At 47.6% G+C, this 16,946-nt stretch overlaps 1 protein-coding gene across 6 annotated transcripts in view; it reads left to right on the plus strand.

The window, feature by feature from the left end:
• LOC115073798 (receptor-type tyrosine-protein phosphatase V-like) overlaps positions 1–16,946 on the plus strand; it is an 80,178-nt gene that overhangs the window by 49,684 nt on the left and 13,548 nt on the right. For all 6 annotated transcript variants that reach the window (XM_029572589.1, XM_029572593.1, XM_029572592.1 and 3 more), the window contains 10 exons: positions 426–639; positions 5,632–5,699; positions 7,926–8,046; positions 8,960–9,007; positions 10,623–10,716; positions 12,790–12,880; positions 13,480–13,556; positions 14,329–14,463; positions 15,593–15,715; positions 16,294–16,454. In XM_029572589.1, the coding sequence (XP_029428449.1) occupies positions 426–639; positions 5,632–5,699; positions 7,926–8,046; positions 8,960–9,007; positions 10,623–10,716; positions 12,790–12,880; positions 13,480–13,556; positions 14,329–14,463; positions 15,593–15,715; positions 16,294–16,454 (1,132 nt within the window). The remainder of the gene's footprint in view (positions 1–425; positions 640–5,631; positions 5,700–7,925; positions 8,047–8,959; positions 9,008–10,622; positions 10,717–12,789; positions 12,881–13,479; positions 13,557–14,328; positions 14,464–15,592; positions 15,716–16,293; positions 16,455–16,946) is intronic.

Below are 16,946 nucleotides of genomic sequence, written 5' to 3' on the forward strand. Positions count from 1 at the left end.
GCAGTTATGTCTGCCCATCTATAGATGTCTTCCAGATCCACTGAAGTTGTCATAGAGAGACCCCGCCCCAGTGTTACTACCTGGCTCAGGTGAGCTTTGAGCACCACATCCATTTCAAGTGATCTTGCGCTTCTGTGCTTCTGGATGCTGGGGTGTGTAGCTTTACTTGTTAAAATCCTAGGATGTGATTGAACAGCGTTTTAAGAAAATGCAGATGACTTCAGCTTGCCAAGGTTGACCTTGGTCAAGTTGCAGAAGTAGAGTGGACATTTCTATGTCTTTTTCTATGGATGCATCATTTTACAAATGTTTAAAGAAACAACATCATTCACCACATTGCCCCAATGTGTAATATTATTGCTTTAGAGTTTACTGTTGGCTGCTTTTTGTCTCATACTGATTCTTTTACCAATTTTTACTTGTAGTGGTGAGACCCAGTCCTGGGATAACCAGCCATACATGGTACAGTCACTATTATGGAGAGGAAGACACGTATTTGGCTGCGTTGCTACCAAATCCTTTTCAGGCAAATGAGAGGAGCATGGCAAGTAGAACCTGGGCGGTGCCGGTAGGGACTGAGGAATGTGGACAGACCAGAGGGATCTGCAATGGGAAGCTGAAAGCTGACACACGGTACAGGTAAGCAAACTCCAAAGCTGGCTGGGGAACAGAGTCATGGAGAAGGTGCTGGAGGAGGAACAGTCTATGGGGATATTGTCCAGGAGGGAACAAGATGGCATTCACCACTGTTTTTATTTAACTTGTGTGTTTTTTCCTGTGCCATCTGGTTTTCACATTATGTTCTGCATTTAATTTATTTTGTGTAACTCATTCTTCTTTCTACAATTCAGTACGCATGCACACAGCTGTTTGCGCTGAATGCATCTTATAAATATTAATAATTGCACAATGGGTTATTTTGCCTTTGAAGTTTAAATCGCAATCAAAGTCTCCTGTCCCATCCCTAGGGTTGCCAACTAAATTCATTTTTTCAGGACAGGTTGTCTGTTTTGCCCCCAGGAGAGCTTCGCTTTCTTAGGGCGATAGAACCGCAGAATAATTATTGTCCAGGAGATTGCTTTTACAGCAATCGGAGTGTGTTCAGAGGTGGTGATTACATGGACTGAAACCAGATCAGCCCCTTTTCTGCACGCTGTTAGAGCAAGGTTTGGCCCCTTTCTGGGACTAATAAACCCTGTGGCTTCTTTACGATGTGACACTTCAGCATAATCTGCGAAAATTGCATGATTTCTGTTTATTGCTTCATGCAGGCCTCTGATGAAAGAGTGAATAGCTGCACTCAAAGATCAAAAGTCTTGTGGGACCCACTCGAAACCTTATTCTGTTTGGCTTGATTGATTAATCTGATTGTGACTCATAGGTGTCCACCCTAAACTTAGTGCCTTGCTCACGAGTGGCGCTGGAGTCCAGGAAAGGGAGAGGCAGTGCAGAGGTGAAGGGGTAAATCCAGTGGACAAGAAGGCTCTGTGGGATCACAGTAGGAAAGGGGAATGTGAAAATGGTCAGACAAGATGGGCCCCGGCTTGGTTTTTGTCTTCTCTCAGTTCCTTGGTTTCTTTCCCCAAACTGCATCTTTTTTTTTGTCATTTTTTAAAATTTAGCAATACCAGATCAAAAGCTATGCCAAAGTCCAGTTAAACCAGACCAGTCTTCTTTCCCATACGGAGTTTCCTGCTGACTTTTTTTTGTAAAAGCCAACAAGGTTGGTCTGGCAGGACCTCTTGCTCCTCAACCCCAGGCTGATTCTTGCTAATCATCCCCCCTCCCCCCCTCCCCCAGTATTTTTCCATGGAACAGACGTTAGGTTTGTGCTATGCACATAGTTGCCTGGTTCCAACTGAGGTCTCCGTTCAAACATGGGGGACAACATGTGCCTGTCACCAGTCCTACATAACCTCCCCCGCATTAGCTTAATTCATGAGAAATGAAATACAGCGGCCACATAACCACCACCCTCATTTCCCATAATACTAGTGGATGAAATTACTCCAGCCCTGGGGGGGTCTTGTAGTGATGTAGTCTAGAGGGCTGCAGGCGAAACTGCTAAGGAGAGAGATAGGGAAGATCATCACAACTAGTTGATTTTACTGAGAAAGTAAAATTACAGTGGAAGCCAAGGTCTCTTTGTCAGGACAAAATAAGATGTTTAAAGTGGAAATGTTTTTTTCCATAATTATGAGTGAGAGGTTTCTGTGCTATGCAGTATGTAACCTCACCTTCACCAGAGGCTACCTCCCTGACCCCAGAGAGCCACTGGGTACACTCATCCGGGTGGGGAAATTCACACTCTGGGTTCTGTGGACTGGGGGCAGGCTCACCTGCAAGGCCAACTAGGCAGAAGTTACCATGAAATAACTCAATGGCCACACAAAAAATAGTGTTCCAAACAGAAGTAACTTAAAACAATCAGCAAGAATAACGTTCCTATCAGAAATACTCCAGTATATAAATACACAGCCCAAAACGTCCTCCAGAATCATTCTCCACCAGTCAGATCTTACCAGTAGTAAGGATCTTGCCCCAGACTCTCTGTAGTTCCCAAAACGTTAACACAGTCTCTAGTAGTTGCTCACACTCAGCTGACCCAGAAGAATCCTCCCCTCTTTTCCAGGTGGAGAGATGCTCCAAATCTAACTCCTCCTGAATGTGCCACAGAAAGTGTTACCTTCCTTTCCAGGGGCACTCCACAAGACTAAAGAGGCAGGCCAGGAATTCTCTTTCTCTTAATTCCATCCTTTCTCCCAGCTCTTTCATGTCACCAGAACTTCCTTTAGACCCCGAAATCCTTGAGAACCCATACTTCCCCAGACACCTCTAAACTCCTGCTTATACCCTGTGGAAGGCATATTTTTTACTCCCATCTCCTTTGGGAGATGAACCACCTTGCCACTCAAGTTAAGTGCACACACATCCACTGAACCTTGACTGAACTTCCTTCGTCAGAAAGTTCCCCATTCTAAGAGAGCGACCACCCTTTAAGACACCCTCTGTCCTTTTAGTGACCTCTTTAACAGAAACTTCTCCAGTGTAAAGGATAGGCCATCCTCCAGCAGACCTTTACCCTTTTTCTGAACCCTTCAGGATGAAAGATTCCTTGTACATCACCATAGATTACTATCATATAGTGGCCAAGCAGGGGCCACAAGTACGTGCAAATCTGCAGCAAGACAGATTTGCGCAGCATCCTAGCAAAAATCTCTGTTTGTGCACATTGTTATCACTCAATTAAAGCGGCTTGTGACTTTGGTCACCTTTCCTTTTTGTGACGTCAGCAGAGGGTTCAGTGATATCTCTGAATGATCAGTGCTGGAGCGTCGCCAAGGGACAGAAATGGTGGCTTTGGCACAACAAACTGAGCAGATGTAACTGGGAGGATGAGATCAGACATGTGCAGGCCGTGAAGCAAAGCAATTTGTGTAACGCGACCGAGGCACTTCTCCCGTTCTGTTTATAAGAACATAAGAAATTGCCATGCAGGGTCAGACCAAGGGTCCATCAAGCCCAGCATCCTGTTTCCAACAAACCAGGCCACAAGAACCTGGCAATTACCCAAACACTAAGAAGATCCCATGCTACTGATGCAATTAATAGCAGTGGCTATTCCCTTAGTAAACTTGATTAATAGCCGTTAATGGACTTCTCCTCCATGAACTTATCCAAACCTTTTTTAAACCCAGCTACACTAACTGCACTAACCACATCCTCTGGCAACAAATTCCAGAGCTTAATTGTGCGTTGAGTGAAAAAGAATTTTCTCCGATTAGTCTTAAAAGTGCTACTTGCTAACTTCATGGAATGCCCCCTAGTCCTTCTATTATTCGAAAGTGTAAATAACCGAGTCACATCTACTCGTTCAAGACCTTACTAAATCAGGCCCCATGTGCGCTGTCTGTGAATTGTGTTAGCTAGACATGGGGGCTTCCAGACATTACTGATAGATTGAGGAGGGTTAACATGCTGTTTCAGTAGCGCAAAACAGATTTATTGAGATATAGTTTAAGACTTAACATGCTTAATGTGCATGATTTGTTGTTGATTAAATGAGTTGTGATGTAAATTGCTGTGAGGTGGTGGTAGATAGCGGAGGAGCTGGGAGTCCTAGCAGCACGGTTGATGTAGGAATCTCTTCTCAATGTGTCTGAACCGGGCTATGACGGCCAGGCGAGTTTCCTGAAGACCTCCGTTCCTATGCTGCAAAGCACAGGGAAACCAGAGCCACTTGCAGGATGCTACAAAAGGGGTGCTTTGATCATGGGATACAGAAGATGAGGGAGGGATGGGGCAGAAGGCGGGGTCAATGATAAGATGGCAGCGGCAGCAGTGATCGGGAACAGATGAGTCTGGTCGCACGACTGTGCTCTCCTAGACGGTAACTTTCAAACCGGTGCCAGGCACACATTGGCGCACATGCGTCAGCCCGCGCCCAGGCACGCGGCTGCTTTTTAACTTGCGCACGTATATGCGCGCGTTTTATAAAATAGCCACGGGCACGCGCACGCGTGCTCCAAATTTTGAGTGGGCGCGTGCATGGACGCGCAAATCCCACAAAAGTCAGGGTGTTTTAAATGGGGCACACGCCCATGCCATTCCCAGTTTACCAGTTCGTCCACCAGTTCACCCAGTTAACAGCTAGGTCCGGAGGAAGGTGGGTAGGGGAGGGGCATGGGGTTACTCTCTTAGCTGGGTGCACCAGACTACGGCGTCCAACTATGCGCAGAGTTCAAGACATAATTTAATAGCCAGGGTGGGCTTCTGGGTTAGAAGAAATGTACAAGTTGGATGTTTTATGTTCAGTTGAAACTGACATGTATAATTTGGTAGGTACATTATGAAAATGAATAGACAGTTTTGAATACCACCCCTGGTTTGATAGCCTTCACAGCCCCCAGCGACCCCAGACGCTTTATACCTCTCAGAAATGACTCGACCCGTTTATTTTATGACTTACACGTCGTGCACAGCAGGGGACCTCGGCGCACGCCGGGACGCAGACGTAGCTACAGGGGCATCTCTTGGCCAGGCCCCGACTCGTCCGCACCCCTCCCCCTTTTGGACGTGTCCGGGATGCGTGCGCCGTGGCATTTCCGTGCGTGTCCTGGCGCTCTTTAAAATACGGTCGGCGCGCGAGCGAGCCCGGCTTCTTCGTGCATCCTCCGAGTGATGCTCGCGCCGGGCTTTTGAAATTCACCTTCTAGCGTTTGGCGGATGGGACCTTCATGCTAGAAGTGATGTGTTTCAGCTTTTCCTCTCTAGGAAAGGAAGGCCCATAGTACAGCGCATGGCCCTTTTGTAAAGTCCTTCATCGTATTAGATAACGGGGTTTTCTCTTCAGGAGCACGAGGCCGTACATGAAACCTCTCTGATGAGAGCCGGCCTGGGAAGGTAGGGCAGTAACCAAGGAGGATGGCTCCAAGGGAGGAAGGAAAGGCACCGTGCTAGATGGTAGCCTGATGAGAGCTGGATAGGAGGGAGTAAAGTCAAAAGTCATGCATGATAGCTCCGATGAGAAGAAATAAGGCCATATGCGTGCTGGATCCCTGATGAGAGCTGGATGGGAAAGCATTAGCAGAGGGGAATGGCCTTCACTAGACTCTGTTTCTCTCCCGTTAGGTTCAGTGTTGCTGCCTTCGCCAGATATGACCCTGTCAATCCTGTAGTGTCCTTCTCTGCTTTTTCAGGTAAGTCAAAGTTAAAAAAAAATATTTATAAAGTGGCTAGAGAGACTGAAGAGATTTCAATAGCTCATGCGAACGCTCAGCATAGCCCACCGTATGCTCGTTTGCAAACACCTAGCAATAGCAAAGTGGCTTCCACAAAGCTTGAGGAGGCCACAAAGAGCAACGGATTGAAGCCGAAACAGCGTAAGGACCCCAAGGAGAAACTCTTCATGTCTTAGAATCAAGGTGTCGCACCTTTCTGGAATTGGAGGTTTCTGAAGGCAGTGAGCATGAGACATAAACAGAGGCGAGAATGATGGGGGGGGGGGGGGGGGGGAGAGACCTCAAGATGTTTCACACAGCATGGGGATTACCTTCTCCTTCCTCAAAAAAAAATCAACTCAGAAAAAGAAACACTGTTTCTCTTTTACAAAGAGCCCCTTTATTGGTCAAAAGTGCACAAAAGAGTAGAGGCAGCTGAGGGAGCTTTTCTCTGGTTACAGGCAGTGGGAGGGAGCACAGGCAGCTGAGGGTGCGCTTCTCTTGGTTAGAGGCAGTGGGAGAGAGCACAGGCAGCTGAGGGAGCTTTTCTCTGGTTACAGGCAGTGGGAGGGAGCACAGGCAGCTGAGGGAGCTTTTCTCTGGTTACAGGCAGTGGGAGGGAGCACAGGCAGCTGAGGGAGCTTTTCTCTGGTTACAGGCAGTGGGAGGGAGCACAGGCAGCTGAGGCAGCTTTTCTCTGGTTACAGGCAGTGAGAGGGAGCACAGGCAGCTGAGGGTGCGCTTCTCTTGGTTAGAGGCAGTGGGAGGGAGCACAGGCAGCTATGGTAGCTCTGTTGGTTACAGGAAGTGGGAGAGAGCACAGGCAGCTGAGGGAGCTCTTCTCATGGTTACAGGCAGTGGGAGGGAGCACAAGCAGCTGAGGGAACTCTTCTCTTGGTTGCAGGCAGTGGGAGGGAGCACAGGCAGCTGAGGGAACCCTTCTCTTGGTTGCAGGCAGTGGGAGGGAGCACAGGCAGCTGAGGGAACTCTTTTCTCTTGGTTAGAGGCAGTGGGAGGGAGCATAGGCAGCTGAGGGAGCGCTTCTCTTGGTTAGAGGCAGTGGGAGGGAGCACAGGCAGCTGAGGGAGCTTTTCTCTTGTTACAGGCAGTGGGAGGGAGCACAGGCAGCTGGCGTAGCTCTGTTGGTTAGAGGCAGTGGGAGGGAACACAGGCAGCTGGGGAAGCTCTGTTGGTTAGTGGAGGGTGCACAATAAACTACAATGAGCTTTTCTGCTTGTTGAACATGTCCCTTTGCTTCACCAACAGCTTCATAGTTTTACTTTTAAGGAAATAAAACAAATACATCCCTTTCCCTTCCCATCACCATTATAAGCTAATCTCTGATTCACTTGTATGTTCAAGCAATGTTATCTTTTGCTCTGATCTGCTCATTCTGTTTGTACCTGACAGAGGGAGAAGAGCTTCCGACAGCTAATCTAAAATGTATTGGTAGACCAATAAAAAGGAATTATTTTTATTTCATGACCTTTATTTGCATTCCTAATTATATTTGCTGATATGTTTTCAAATCCCAAGCAACACAATTAAATTCACAAACTTAGTACAGTTTATTTTATGAAATCTGCCAAATTTCCCCCAAGTTTTTGGAAAACTTGATGTGCAGTGCCCCCTGGTGTGCTTGTGAATAACTTGCAGCGCTCTGCAAAGGGGCAGAATCTGGAAAGGCACTTGCTATGGGATGTGCTAAGCATTTTTCCCACAGTCACAAAATGGGTTTTAGCCTTTAGTACATCTGACCCTTGGGAGCTGACATTAAATTCTGTGAGCAGGAAAAGGTGCTACCAGAATTTGCTCTGTTTATTTTTGACAAAAAAACACTTCACACTGTACCAATTACTATCTTCGGAGAAATGCCCGTCATAAAGCATTAATTTTAAAATGCTTTGACTCTGAAGCACAGTGCTTCATTCCTTCCTCATACTGGTCTGCCAGTACATCTCAGACCTATCCTACAGCATCCCCTGCTATTCCAGTACTGAGACCCCCCCCCCCCCTCAGCTCTACCAATGCACCTCAGTCCTGAGCTATAGTGTTCCTTGTCTTCCAGTTTGTGGCCAGTGTAATATTTTGACAGGAGTAGAACGCAGGCCAGGGTCATGAATGAACGCTTAATATGATGCTGGGATCCGATGGCCGTTGGGGTACTTTGTAGCTGAGATTCGGGTACTTTTTCTGTCCCTTCAGCTCCTCCTGATGCCCGGGATTCCTTGCCTGTCCCTGTTGTGGCTGGAGTCATCGCAGGTGCCCTGCTGACTGTCACTGCAGTGCTGGGATTGGTTTACTGGAAAAGAGGAAGACAGAAGAGGTAAATCTCATGTCCCTAAATCTGATCCGCTGTACCACTCACCCTGTATATAACCCCCACTCTCACGTGTCAAAGCACACTTGTCAGTGCACCCACTTTCACATGCTAGCACGCCCATTGTAACACCTGCTTTCACATGTTGATGACAGTTTTTGCAATGTTTGTGTCTCTGGCTCTGATATATTCCCCGGCTTTTGTCTTTTTTCCTATTTCTCTGTCTCTCCTTTTATGGTATTTTAGTTTTCACTCCCTTTCCTTTCTCTCACTTGATTTTACTTTCTCTCTCCCTCTTCCTGTCCCTCCCTCTCTCCTCCCCAACCAGTGTCATTGCATACAGTGGGAGTTACAATGAGGTGAATCTTCCTTATTCTGGAATAAAAGGTAAAAGTATCTCTGTTGTCCTCTAAAAGTCCTAGGCTATAATACATTGAGGTTGCTGTGATAATGAAGAATTTGTGAAGTTTTAAGATTGCTGAGAGAGCGAGTACTCTGGGGGAAGCCCAGGCTCTCTTCATGATTCCTCAAGCACTTTTCTGTAAATAATACCCCTCCCCCCTGCACCTTTCAGTCACACTGTTACAGTTATTCGTTCCTATCTACTCCTGATCTCTTTTGTTCCCACCTTCTTCCTGCCACCTAACTACATAGCTGTTACTTATTGTTATTGTTAAGACTCAGTTACTCAATTTGTTACGATGTATTTTCCCTTTCCTCCTTCCAAAGTTATACTGTAAACTGATGTGATGTGTCAAACAAATGTCGGTATATAAAAGCGTTAAATAAATGATACCCTTTCTTATCTTGAAATTTCTGAATGCCTCACAAGACAAAAGTGCCAGCCACAGAGCTAATAAACTTAGAATTCTATGTGTGTGTTTGTGTGTGTGTAAAACCATATTTTGATTTATTTCAGAAGAGAAAAGAGTAACTTGTCACAAGAAATGACAGCTTATAGTCTGAGGTAAGAGAATGCAAAGTGACTGGGGATATTGAAAGCAGTCCTGAGTCCAGACTTTTCTTTCTGTGTTTTCATAGGGTCCAATTTTCAGAGTTTAGGTTCCTAACATTTGGAGTTAGGATCCTAAATTGGCCCTTTTGAAAATGTACTAGGGCTGAGTTCCTAAATTGAGGCTCCTAGTTTCAATAGGCCCCTAAATTTAGGCTCCTAAAAAGTGAGTGGCTATGGGGGTGGAGAAACAAAGTTAGGAGCTTAGCACTGATTTTCAGAACTAGGAACCTAATTTAGGACCCTAAATGTAGGCATATAAATAGGCCTGAATTTAGGGGCCTAACGTTTAAGCTCCAAAAGTTATGTGAATTTTCAGCTGAAAACTTAGGCACCTAATTTAGAATCCTAAATTTAGAAGCTCAGCTTTTTTTGAATATTGGCCCCATAATGTGATAACAATATAGTAAAAAGCTTTTACTGTAGTAAAACCAAGTCCTTTCTTAATGTCATGCATAGTTACAGCAGATATCGGCAGATAAGGACCATTTGGCCTTCCCAATATGCCCACTAGTTGCCCTGCTTATACTTCTCTTGCTATGTTTATCAACCTACTTTGCCCTTACCCCCACACTCTGTGCAAAAGGAGATCTATAAACTTGACCGCCTTTGTGCCATTAACTGGGATGCATAGCCACGTTGTGTTTGCCTCCCATGCTAAGTAATTTGCCACCTCCTTCAGTTCTTTCTGAGGTCCATGGTGGTCCATCTTGCTACCTCTTCCTGGGATCTTGACATGCTGTTATCTTAGAATGCAAAACTCAGAATTAGACATTCCTGAGGTAACACTGCAATAGTTGCTGGTGTGCACATTGGGGCAGATCTTTAAACCCGGCTGCCGCGTGCATGTTATAAAATCCAGGGTCGGCGCACGCAAGGCGGTGCACAATTGTGCAACTTGCACACGCCAAGCTGTGCAGCCTTCCTCTGTTCTCGCCCACCCCGCCCCCCAGCCCTATCTAAAACCCCCTCCTGACCTTTATCAGAAAAGTTATGCCTGCCTCTGGGCAGGCGTAACTTGCGTGCGCCGGCCAGCTGCCGGCGCACCATCCCCCAGCACGGTGGCTGTTCTGGAGGCCTCTGTCCCACCCCCGGAACGCCCCCTTTTCGAACGTTTCAGGGGCTTGCGCGCGCTGCCAAGCCTATGCAAGATAGGCTCGGCTCGTGCAGGGGCAGCTTGGAGCAGCTTTTCGGGGGTTACGTGCGTATCCCTTTGAAAATCTGCCCCATTGATTTTAGCTGGGAAACATTCATCAACCTTCCTCTGTAGGCAGCCATCTTGAATCTTTTAGTCTTGTGATGCGAAGGCCCTATAGTGGATGGGAGAAACCATGGCCAGAAACCAGAACTTTCTGCACAAAAGCTGTAACAACTTTCTTATAACACAAGTTGTGTGTGATGCCTTTTTATTGTACTAATTCAATGCATCTAGTCACAGATTTATTGAGTTAGTCCAATAAAAAGGTAATCACCTACAACTTGTTAGTTGACTCATTCTTCTACGCTTTCAAGTGGAATAAAATGGCAATTGCATGACTTTTATAATTCTTTCTTGTTCATCTTCCTACAGAAATATTCACCGGCCCATCCTGGTCCAGACCTTTAAGCAGGTCTTCGAGATGAAGTCTGCCAATGCCAGTCATGGCTTCTTTCAGGAGTTTGAGGTGAAGAAAGAGGATTTCTTCCAGTATTTACAGAATGTTGTTACTGTAACTGACTGAAGAGCCTTCTGAGCTGAAACTCCACCAGGGAACCTTTGATGGTCTCTATTCTTCTTCTTCCCGTGAACCAAATATTGTGCTTGTCCCTTTATTTTTTTTTCTTCAGTGTTTCTTTCTCTCAGTGTTTGAGACTTTCATTTTCCACCATTAGTTGCTTGCTTCAGGCTTGGAGGTTTCCATTCATCTCCCATGAGTCCCACCATGCTGGAGCTTGTTACTTGTAAAAAAAAAAAAAAAAAGGTCCAAAAATTGAATTCAAACTCCCTCCCCTTAGAAGCATAGGCGTGAATTTTCAGGTGTTAGGTAGCAAGATCCTGCATTGGAAAATTCCACTCTCTCAGTGGTGAAATGTAGCTGCTGAAAAAGTGGAATTCCCAAAAGGGGAGGGAGAGCCATAGCCGCCTAGCACTGATTTTTGGCGCTATTTTGATTGCCTACATTGAGGATCATTTTTGGCTATGTAGGGATGGTAACTTTGAAATGAGCATGCAGGCACCCATACACTTACATATGGCTGCACAAGCGCACATGCGCTGAAATTTTAAATCAGGCGCGCATTTACACGCATACGATTTAAAATGCGCCTACCGCGCGTATGTGTGCTTCTAATTTTAAGCCGGGACTCAAGCAAACACGTCACATATCTTCCTTAGGGCTTTGTTGGCTTTAACGTGTGCAGGTAAGCGGATTTTAAAACCTGCGCGCGTGAAGGCCATTCCCAGTTTCACCAAATAGTCCACCAGTTGGCTCGGTCTGTCTCAAGGTCATCAAGAGCCCTCTGGTTCTTCAGCCTGCACTCCCCCCACTTGACCCGGACCCCCTCACCCTGTCATTTTAGGCCTGAACACAGATTTATGAAGTCTTAAACCTCATCAGAATCGGAAGTAAACATGGGTGGCTAGCAGCCCACCGCGTGCCGCGACCGCCGGATTTCAAATACGGATTTACGTGGTTGGCCCCGCCCTGAACGCCCATGACCCCGCCCCTTTCCCAATCTTTTTTTTTGCTTTAGCACGTGCATACACACGCAGAATTTGCGGCTTTTAAAATACGCGTTGCTCACGCGCGGGCCATACACTCGCCTATATGGGCCCTTTAGCGCAAGCGAAATTTACCCCATAGGGATTTTAGGATGAAAATGAGTTTAAGATCCCTGCTGGGGATGAGAACTGAGACCCAGGGAAATAAAGTGACTTCCCCAAGGTTATACAGTCTATGGCAGAGCCGGGCATTAGAACCGAGGCCCAGCAGGTGAGAACGAGAGCCACCCAAGGTCACACAGAGAGTCTGTGACTAAGCAGTTGGGGTGAAATCTTGGGGTCCTGCACAATGCTCTAACCCATCCCCCAACCTTCCCACCCCCATAGGAGAGAACACATGCGATGTAGAGAACAGCCACCTTTTAAAGGCTGTTTTGGGGGCATTTTGAGGCAGGAGTGATGGGTGTGAGGGTCATGGCATGTAACCCTTCCTCCAGCTGCAGGTTAGTAAGCACCCTACTGACCCTCCAGTAATGTGCAGAGATCAAGGCTTGTCCCATTTGCCTGTTAACTGCTGGAATCCTACTGCCAGGGGACGTGAACCGAATCACCGGCAGGATTGCTTAGAGATACTGGAGAGGCTTCATTGCGTAGATCGGGAAAAGGAAAGGAATTTTTGGGATGTAAGAGGGAATCAATGAGAGGTAGGTGGCAGGCATCCGGCTTGATTCACTAAGACCCTTTTTATCCCATTCTGTGTATACGGTTAAAAAAAAAAAAAAAAGCTGTTAATTGAATTTAGTAATTTATATTCTGCCTTCGCATTAGTAAACCAGACACTGACTCTTCATTCAGTCATGGGACAGCAGCGCGCACAGGCAGCGGCAGACACAAGACCAGAACCATCAGCAAAGGGGAAGGGACTTGGGTTCCCATGTGGGCTGTGAGACCTTGCAGGATGCACAATGTCCATGAACAAAAGGATCCCGATTCCTGTGGAGGGAGGCTCATGGCGTTTACCTCTTATGCCCTGCAGGAACTGAAGGAAGTCGGCAAAGACCAGTCGAAAGCAGCAGCAGAACTTCCTGCCAACAGCTCCAAGAACAGATACCCACACGTGCTGCCCTGTAGGTCCCAGGTCATCGTCCGTCTGTACATCCCTCACCTCTGATGTTATTCCTTTTTTTATGCACTGTCAGGCGCTTGGGAAGAAGCGCACCTCGGAGTGGCCGTCAACGTGGCTGTCCCTTGGTGCCGTCACTTCTCCCTTATAGCTTTATCCTCAGGTCTCCTTTCTTTATTTGTATCATAATATTGTATTTTATTTCTGCATGATCACTTTTATGTGGGGTGGGAGAGGTGGGAATACAGGGCTCAGAGGGGACAGAATCTCAAACGCCATTCTAGGCTAATGGGTCAGTACCAGCCTAGAGGGAAGACTACCCGCCCTAACCCCATCCTGGGATATATCGCATTGGTATTGGTTCCCAAACTCCATGCTGAGACATTGGATCAGTGCTGGCTCAGAAGGGAGAGTGCCCTCTAACACTATTGCCGGGGCACTGGCTCTGTACAGAGTATTTTCTCCTTAGCCACCACATCTCATGGCAGGGACACAGTTACTGGCAATGCATATGTAAGGTCTCTGTTTATTTCCTGCTTTTTCTGCAGCAGAGTATATATATTTTTTTAAAAATATTTATTGAGTGATTGATTTTTTTGGCAGATGATCATTCAAGAGTGAAGCTGAGTCAGCTCGGAGACGATCCCAGTTCCGATTACATTAATGGCAACTATATCCCAGTAAGTGGGTCAATGAACATAGGAGCTTTAATCTAAGCAAATGAGTTTCAGTGCTACATTTGGGTGGCCCAAGACAGCATGCTGCTTTGCTGTTTATCATCAGAAGCCTCTTTTGGCTGCACTCTGATTCTCTGCAGCCCAAGGGTGAAAACATTCCAAGGCTTGCAAACCAGCTTGGCACCAGGGCCGCATGTGGCGTACTTCAGAGGAGGCAGGGAGCATCTCTATCACTAACAAGCCACTTCCCTATACCAGAACGAACTGCAGGGTCTCTGTGCGCCTTGGAGGCAGGGAGTTTCTCTCCTGTCTACTGCTTAGGATCAGCAGAGGCAGAGGATTCTTCTGGCTATCCTGAAGCTAAGGCTAGGGCGCTTGCAGTGCTCACAGAAACTGTGCTGTAAGGATTTATTTATTTATTTAGCATTTTTCTATACCGACCTTCAAGGTTAAATACCTTATCAGGTCGGTTTACATCGAACAGGGACATAAAAACAGTAAACATAAACAACTTATTATAATCAGGAGAAACAAAGTTACATTTAACAAGGACTGCAAAACTTGGAAGCTTAAACAGCTGGAAAGAAAGGCTTAAGAGGGTAGTAAATTAAGAAACTAAGACCTAAAAGTCCGTGCTAGTGCTAGTTGAGCTATTATGAAAGTGCTGATGCTTGTGTAGTATTTAGAGGGGGATCGAAGTTCCGTTGCTCATGAGCTGGTATGCGTGAGGATGCGTGAGTCGTTTGCAATGACCCCCTCTCCTCCTCTTCTTCAGGGTTACACTCACCCACAGGAGTACATTGTCACCCAGGGACCACTGAAGAAGACCATTGAGGACTTCTGGAGAATGATTTGGGAGCAGAATGTCTGCAACATTGTCATGCTGACTGTCTGTATGGAAAACGGACGGGTAGGTTTCAGATCTCCCCTGGTGCTGCTGGATAGTAATTCGGATAAATGCGACCTGTGTCAGAGACGTTCGGAATGGCCTCGGCGCTGCACGTAGGACGATCTCCACTGAATTGTGTTGGCAACATTGCAAGTGGTGGAAAGCCAACGGGCCCTGATTCCTTATTAGGTGTCGCATGCTCAATTCATAATGTCAGAAGGGAGCAGCGGGGTGAGCTTTCGGCACCAGCAAGCCCCCTTCCCCAGGTAATGTCTGACGTTAGGGGATCAAGCGGAGCAGCGGATGCTACAAAAAGAGGCAGATAAGGATCCATTAAAAAAAAAAAAAAAAGGCTCAGTGCCTTCATTTCAGGAACCTAAATATAGGTAGATTTTAAACCAGATTTAGGCACCTAAGTTTTCAACTGAAAATTCCCTAAATTCAGAGACCTGAAACCTAGAGTGCGGGCCTGCATTTGCCCAGACGTAGGCTGCTACCTTAGGTGTTTAGTGCTGAAAATCTGAACCAAGCCCCTGACTTTTTAACCCGAGCCCAGCTCTGCTCCTGTAGCTGCCCACGTTTTGGGCTCTTAAATTCAGTTTTCAAAGGGACTTGTGAAGATGCCGCAGCCCTTTGAACATTGACCCTCATGGTGCTTTCTGGAGAGTGAGAGGAGGGAGTGAAGAAGGGGGGAGGGGGGGAGCAGGCAGGAGTGAGAGGAAGAGGGAAGGAGAGACAGAGAGAAAGTGCCGTTTCATCTCGCCGGTGCCATGATAAATGGAGTGCAGGTTACGGAATGTTCTCCAGACTGGGACCAGTCTGAAACCTGCTGCCCTGAGGTTGAATTTGTCACCCAGGATGCCCTCCCGATGCTCCTTCTTTTTATGCATCTGGAAAGAAACGGCCAGACTCGTCAGCCATCAAGGTAGGATTTGAAAGGGGAACTTTCTAGAAGAATGGCCCGCTGGCTAGTGAATGTCCGGGGTCAGGCAGAGCCGACCTTGGAGGCGGAACGCTTCGCCCGGCCTGAGCGCTGGCACGAGAGGAATGGGGTGGAGGGGAAAGCAGTACGGTGAGAGCGAGATGGCGGAGTATTGCGAGTGTGTAGTACTGGCGTTGAGTCCTGCGCTCTCTCTCTCTCTCTCTCTAGGTTTTGTGCGATCATTACTGGCCCTCCGACTCTTCGCCCATTTCCTATGGGCAGATAACAGTCCACCTGGTTGACCAGGCCATTTCCAATGAGTGGACCACACGGGAGCTCAAGCTCTGGCACGTGAGTAGAGGCCCCTGCAGCGCTGGCACCGCTCGCGGCTTTCTTCTTTTGGTGGGTCCTGCTTTTATATCGCCTCTCTGTCATTCAGGTCAGCCCCCCCGCAGCCCCCAGTGGGGCGAGCTCACTTAGACGAGCAGAATGAAGCTGTAGATAAGAAAAGATACTTCCTTTAATAAGGGAAGCTAAGGTGGTTCCTGTAACTCTCTGGCAGAAATGCTCATCTTGAAGGCAAACCGGTCTCTAGCTGGGAACACAGGAATCTCCCTTTCATTCTTCAAGAGCCCAAACAAGTGACTGGGATTGTGAGGTGCAGGTCACTGACGGACCAGTCACCCCCATAAATCAGGTCATACCTAATGCCACTCGGTCCATTCCACAGTTGGAACAGAAGTAGCCTCTGGGACCTTCACACCCTCTTATGGTAACTGCAGGATAGCTCTGCGTAAGGTGCCTGGAAGGTGACCTTCCAGCATGTCCCTCCTGGATCCTGAATTTGAAAGTTCGGAGCCCCCGGTTCCCTGCCGCCTGCGAACCAGGCCCCTGTTTCCTCACTGACAAAACCTTTCTGTCTGCGTCAGGACGATGCAAAGCAAGGAAGAGAAGTCCACCAGCTGCATTACACGGCGTGGCCCGATCACGGTATCCCCGAGTCCACCTCCTCCATAATCGCCTTCACGGAGATGGTGCGAGAACGCGTGCAAGCTGCGAAGGGTTCCGGGCCCACCGTGATCAACTGCAGGTAAGAGTGGCGCGCTGCCCGCTGGCTGCTGGGGCGGTGCGCCGTCCTGCAGTGTCCCGGTAAATCCAAAACGCCCGTGCCTGAAGAAGGAACTCAGCTCTGGCTGCGAGGAGAGGGACAGGGCTCGTGCTGTGAGGGCAGCCGTGATATTCAGTCAGTCCCAAGACCAAAGCTCATGCAATCCTATGCAGCCAAACTGCACGTAGTAGCCAAGCCAGGGGAAGAGCAGGCTTTCCCTCCACCGCGTGCCCTGATATCTACATATGGGACCTCACGACCATCAAACACGGCGTCACCAGTACCCCCTGACGGGAATGGGAATGGATGGGATAGGTTTCTGTGTCAGACAGCGGAGCTTGTGAGTGGTGGGTGGATAATGGTGAGGGAGTCCAGCAGGGGTTCTAATCCCAGTGCGGCAGGGCAGTATGATGCTGAAGGTAGGTGAAGCGTGGATGAGGTCCCGAGGACCTGGAAACCTCCCTTGAGAGAGGT

This window comes from Rhinatrema bivittatum, chromosome 12 (assembly GCF_901001135.1).
Source record: "Rhinatrema bivittatum chromosome 12, aRhiBiv1.1, whole genome shotgun sequence".
NCBI classification, from domain to species: domain Eukaryota; kingdom Metazoa; phylum Chordata; class Amphibia; order Gymnophiona; family Rhinatrematidae; genus Rhinatrema; species Rhinatrema bivittatum.